Below are 6279 nucleotides of genomic sequence, written 5' to 3' on the forward strand. Positions count from 1 at the left end.
CATCACTCCAACCTTGAATAAACAAGTGGTGACCAAAAGCGTGTTCAACATAAGTATTGAGGTCAGGTTGTAGTCCAACAAAGCCTTCGTTTCAATCTGTGTGACTTGGACAATCATGTAGCAACAAACTATTAGCCATCCATTTTGCAGAGTCAACAGTCAATAAAGGAGCAACTCCGGCACTTCCATTTAGCAGTAACAGGGAAGTAGAAAACCATTGGGAAAACAAATTTAACAGCTAGACAGGTTGAACCAATTGCTAATACATGCAATAGGAACTGGAATGGAGCACAAAAAAGTTCAGGTGGAGCAGTAGTTGATGGTTGCAGGAAATTACCCGTAACAATACTTATCTCGAGTAGCTCATAATTACCAGCAGCTCAGGATCAAACAATGGCGCACTAACCAACCGACACTCTCCAACAGGTATTATACAATTTGGCGTAATTAGTGCATTGAGAGATCCAAACTGCATCTCAGTATGATAGATGTTCGGTTTCACACTGGACGCCTTAGGTTTAGCACGACACTGGTTCACTCTGAAGGAAGAAGGAAAACAAAGGGGTAGACAACATGCATGGCCAGATTTCCCAATCCATGACGGGTTAACGTGAGAGATGGGCGTGCAGCTCGCATGCTCCTACGAGTCACACACACTTGAACTGAACTATGCAGGAGCAGAAAACACATGCGAGTAGATTTATTTTTCCAAATTATGATGTAACCGAGGGCTGTCATACTCAACAACTACAACCACTCACATTCAGACAGTTTCTTACCCCAAATCCAAGTTCCCGGTCCAAGAAATCAGAGCACGCTGCACTCACCAGTACATGTCAAAATCAAGGCAGAAAATCTTTCACTTTACCACCATTTTTTGTTCCTTTCCCATACAAATGGCTACTTTCCATTCACTGAACAAACTTGTACAATCAATGCACGATTTACATCATGTAGAAACTCCACAAAGAAGAAACTCTCAGCTAAGGGAACAAACTGCAACCGATGCCACGAACCGTTGATGAACACAAGCTAAAAACCCCAGCTTGTAGGGAAACTAGCACCGCCTGAATGTCTGAAATGGAACCTAAAAGAACCAGTGCGCGCTGCATGGATGGCAACAACCACTGCCGCTACTACAACAAAGCCAATCATGAACAAGATGAACAGGATATAGGGCCTCTTACTCCACCGCCCTATGATCCCGAGCGCAAACGGGTAGATCAGCACCAGGATCCATGCGTTGAACACCAGTCCGAGGGACGCATCGGCCATCTGCAGGAGCGACCATCCCCCAACAATCGCCTTGCCAATTGCCGCCCCAATCGCTCCGACGTTCACGGCGATCACCACTATTGTGGGGATCAGCAGTGGCGCCCACTGCACTACGTACATCTCAGCATACTTCTCGTTCACGGTGCTTGTAGCCTGCTTTGCTGTCAGCTTGAACGAAACACCATTCCCACGAAGGACTAGCTTCAGCACAATGTGCAGCGTTGCTAATGGGTAAACGGCTGTTGCCCCGATGATGTAGAACTGCTCGTTGCGGATCCAGTCCAACAACGTGAGGCCAGCCCACTTGATCTCGACCATGCCAATCAGTTCTGTCATTACTATGACGATGACGAGATACAACACATATGTGGGGAATGGCTTCTGTATGTAGAACTCGCCACGGAAGATCCATATGACAGGGAAGAGGAGATAGAAAACAAGGAAGACTGATGAGATTGGGTAGGCTGTCATGTTGGTGTAGGCAATCCGTTGCATGAAGTTTAACCGACGACCAGCAAGGAGTGGGCAGTGTGAGAAGAACATTTCAAGGGAACCGCCTGACCAGCGCAGAATCTGGTACAGGCGCTCAGTGAGGTTGATTGGTGCAGTGCCACGGAAAGCATCTGGTTCTATGCGGCAATACATGGATCGCCACCCTGTCCGGTGTACTCGGAAGCCGGTCACCACATCCTCCGTAGCAATGTTGTACACCCAGCCTATTTCCTTTCCAAACTCAGTACCATCCTCATATGCACACTTCATGACATTATTCAGCTCTTCCATGACAGACTCCTCATGCGCCGGTGGTGATGTCATGGACCATTCTTGGTTCGCAGCTGATGGTATGGAGTTGATGAAGGGCATTGAGTTGCCATACTTGTTGGGGTTGTCCACAAGCTTGAAGGCATCAGTTCTCCAACGAGGTGGATCAATACCATAGACAGCAATCCGACGGAACATGCAACCGGTGCCAACATAGGAGGGTCCCTGGATGCCATTTAGACCAAGCAAGGTGGCATCAAAGAAGACACGGTTGTGATTGCAGTACCTGTCTGTTGGGTCGACATCATCAAAGCGTTGTGGGAACTGAACAAAAGCAGTGTTGTCGCCATCACGCCGATCCAGCATGAAGCACATTGCAGCTCGGAAGGCTTGGGAGTTGTTGACGTAGTGGTCACCATCAAAATTGATGATGAAGGGAGCATTAGTCAGAAGTGCAGAGACCCGCAGCTGCACGTTCATGGCGCCTGCTTTCTTTTGATGATCATAGCTTGGATTCTTCTCACGGGAGATATAGACAAGCATTGGGAGCCTCACATCAACAGCACTGAAGTCCAGAGGGGTTTCAGCACTTGCTGGTCCACCAAACCGGGGTTCATCGCCTGGGTGATTCAACATAACCTGTTGAGCAGCCATGTTAGGGGCAATAGATTAATACACTTTCTCAAGTCACTCATGCAAGACTATGCTAATTATAAGTCACGACTATTAGAGACTAAGTTTTATCCACACGAAGAAAAAGGGCTAGCAAAAGCATACCTTAACAATTCCAGCATGTTGCCCTTTCTTGTGGTTTTCAGCAGGGTCAAACCATGTTCCTGGCCATTGTGTTCCATCTGCCATCCAGGTTGCCTTCACACCTTCTTTGGCCTCTGCATTGTATGCATCTGAGCGCTCAGGGATTTTAGTAAAAAGTGCATCCAAACGCACCTTGAACTCATCATACTCCTTAGACATGCACCTATGATCATCAGCAAACTCATCTGGTACATTTCCTGTGTACGGGCGTGACTTCACAGAAAAATAGCTCTCAGGAGCTCTCGGCTCAATGCTATGTTTTCGGCAAAATGGAACCCAAAGTTTTGCGAAATTTGCAGTCTCAAGCAAGCCCTCATAATGGATTATGGACCCTCCATCATCCGAGAGGTAGGTAGCAGTCCTATCAATTGGGTAATCTACAGCAAGAATGGATAGGATAGAATTCATAGTGTATATCATAGGCTCATTTATGGGATCAACGGTGTTGATAAAAACATCAAGCCTGGGGAGATTAGAGTTGCCATCAGGGAGATCGAATTGTTGGCTCAAGAGGGTAAGGTCTGGGACACGCTTGATAGGGTTGAGTTTTGCAACTTGGTTTAGCAACCAAGTGACACCAAACCAGAAATCTCCAACGATGGATATCCACCAGAGCCACATGCCATCAGCATACGGGTGCCTGATACGCCATATGAAGAATAGGATGATAGCAATCAATCTCAGCAAGGTCAACAACCTGTTGCAGATAAACCCGAAACAAAGTTAGATGATGTAGTCAGTCACAAAAAAAAAAGTAGTCAGGGAAAACTGCTATAAGTCCCAGCATTGAAATAGGAATGAGTAGACTGGAATACTATGATTAGTGTGTAATGACACTACACGTAAATAAAACAGTTCTGTATATATTTTAAAACTCGTTACAAGTTGTCAGTAAGGACTTGCAAAACAAAACTGCAGAACTGAATTTGAACTGTTTACCAAACGCTCATTTCCAAAATAGCTTCATGAAGCTGTTTATTTTCTCCTCTCACAAAAAATGACTTAGCTTATCACAGCTATCGCACTCATTTCACTCTCTTATCCATGCATGAAGTTGTTGGTGAAGCTATTTTGTCAAACAAAATTTTCAAACAGCTCCTAAAAAGTTACTCCTGAAATTGTTCTAAAAAAAAAAGCTTTACTAGCAAAGCTGACCCCTGCCAAGCGCCCAAGCAGGGCTGAAATCTTCAGTCAGGCATTTAGCAGACTCGGACTGCACAATGCGCATGGGGGCATCTCAACTCTCAGACACAACTCATCGCACCGCAGTCCGCAGATCCAGAAATGAGAGAAGTGCCAGCGCGACAAACCTAGCGAGACGCGCGACGAAGACGGAACGCCAGCCCCAGCGCTCCCCGGCGACCCGTGAGAAGCGGCGCTGCGAGCAGCGGAGGCGGGTCGGCCTGAAGAGCGCCTGGGATGTGCAGCGGAAGCTGGGATACGGGACCGCGGGGCAAGCGCCTGAGGCACGGCCGCACGGCAGCGCCGCCCCGTCATCGGTGATGGTAGGGTCGCTCTCTCGTCGCCGTCGGTCATCGCCGTGTTTTTAGCCTGTTGGGAGTGTTGGCCTGTTGGGCTGGGACTGGGATGGGACGAGGGAAGGGGCGATTGGCGTGGACCCGTGGGCAAGGCGTCCATTTTCGCATTGCAGCACACTGGGCCTTTTTAGGCCCATGTTGGGAAAGCAATAGCTAAATGCAAAGCTCATTTTACACCCACCCAACTAAAAGTTCGGTGCACCATTTATTATATAGAAATTAGTTCATTACTAAAGAACCACTTGCACCCTAAAAAAACAAAGAACCACTTTTTTTATCCGAAAACCAAAGAACCGCTGACTGATCTCTCCTAAGAGAAATTGTGTAGTGTTGCCACCCTCTATTATCTTAAAAAACTGAGTCCCTCCTTCTAAAAGCCTCAGTCATGTAATTTCTTTTCGGCAACGAAGGGAGATCCCTACCGGTAGCTTAGTACGCATGTAGCCCTTTAAAAAGAGTGCAATCCTACTATCCTATTTTTACTTTAGTAATAATAATATAAATTTACTAGGCAACTAAGCTGAGGTAAATATGCGTGCATACAGCGTACGTAACTGACCGTTGACACTCCCAAAATGGTAATCACGATTCACGAGCCATGGCCAAAAGTAGAAACAGTGATTCAGCATGTACGCGTGTACTCTATGACTATATGGCTTGTTTAGATGCGAAAATTTTTTAGATTTCGCTACTGTAGCACTTTCGTTTGTTTGTGGTAAATATTGTCTAATCATAAACTAACTAGGGTCAAAAGATTCGTCTCACGATTTACAGTCAAACTGTGTGATTAGTTTTTATTTTCGTCTATATTTAATGCTTCATGCATGTGCCGTAAAATTCGATGTGACAGACAATCTTAAAAACTTTTTGGATGTCTAGGTGAACTAAAGAAGGCCATATATGAGTGATGAGGCTTCAGGCCGGTGGCCGGATGTACTTGCTCACCTGTAGGGGTGCAAGAGGATTCCCTTGACCCTGTACGTCCGGAACAGGAGCGGGCGCCGCCCGTCCTCGCCGCCGTCCTCGACGGCCTCCGCCGCCTCCTTGTCGTCGATGGGCGTCCAGTACTTATCCATCGGGCTGACGACGGCTGGTGCTGGCTTCTTCTTCCTCTTCCTCGTGCCGAGCTGCTTCCCGTTGCCGTTCGCCGCCGCTGCCACCGACGACGGCACAGTCGTCGTGCCCCCGACAACGCCGCCGTCGATGCTGCCTCCTCCGTGATGGCCGCCACCGGCACCGTTCTCCGACGACGGCGCCGCCGTGCCGCCGCCGCCGGGAACGACGACACCACCGTTGCTGCCGCCATGGACAACGGCGCCGTTCGCCGGCGCCTGAGGCGGAGCCATGCCTCGATCGATGAACGATGATCAGTATCAGTAGACTGGATTAGCTGGGGGCTTAATTAAGCTAGCAGCTAAGTGAGGCGCCTGCTAGCTCAGCTCGCTCGGTGCATGCAGCACTGAGAACTGAGCAGAGTATGTAGTGTACAGAGGAGTGTGCAGAGATATATGCGCTCGTCAGTTGCCCAACAAGGAGGTATAGACAGCACTACAGGTACACGTAAATATATATAAAATCAGGCACATTAATCTGATCCGATCAATCGATCGTCGGTTAGAAGGTGTCGAAGAAGAAGGTCCCGCGGACTGTCGGCTGGCCTCGTCGACGAGACGACGACGCGACCCATCTGCATCACGGGGTACGAAGCTACAGTGCTCTACAGGGTGGACCAGCTTATATTATACTCCAGTATTAAGTATAGTAGATTATTTGCAGCGATGGCAGCATCTGTAACACATGCCAGGATGGAGAGATTATCCTGCCATGCGTGCCATCCCGCCCAACGAGAGAATGAATATAACGGCTACTACAAGCCAGATAAAATATT

General features: G+C 48.0%; 1 protein-coding gene across 2 annotated transcripts; it reads right to left on the reverse strand.

Moving 5' to 3' along the window:
• LOC8084109 (probable mixed-linked glucan synthase 8) lies at positions 675-5932 on the reverse strand. Of its 2 annotated transcripts, none has more exons than XM_002462950.2 (3): positions 5337-5932; positions 2815-3550; positions 675-2676 (listed from the first exon to the last, which is right to left on the reverse strand). In XM_002462950.2, exons 1-3 carry the CDS (start codon positions 5735-5737, stop codon positions 1033-1035), a joined length of 2781 nt encoding a protein of 926 aa, XP_002462995.2. In that variant the 5' UTR covers positions 5738-5932; the 3' UTR covers positions 675-1032. The 2 variants fall into 2 exon arrangements, with proteins under 2 accessions (XP_002462995.2, XP_021310120.1); XM_021454445.1 differs by lacking the exon at positions 5337-5932 and adding an exon at positions 4164-4572.

This window comes from Sorghum bicolor, chromosome 2 (genome assembly GCF_000003195.3).
Source record: "Sorghum bicolor cultivar BTx623 chromosome 2, Sorghum_bicolor_NCBIv3, whole genome shotgun sequence".
In the NCBI taxonomy this organism is placed as follows: Eukaryota; Viridiplantae; Streptophyta; class Magnoliopsida; order Poales; family Poaceae; genus Sorghum; species Sorghum bicolor.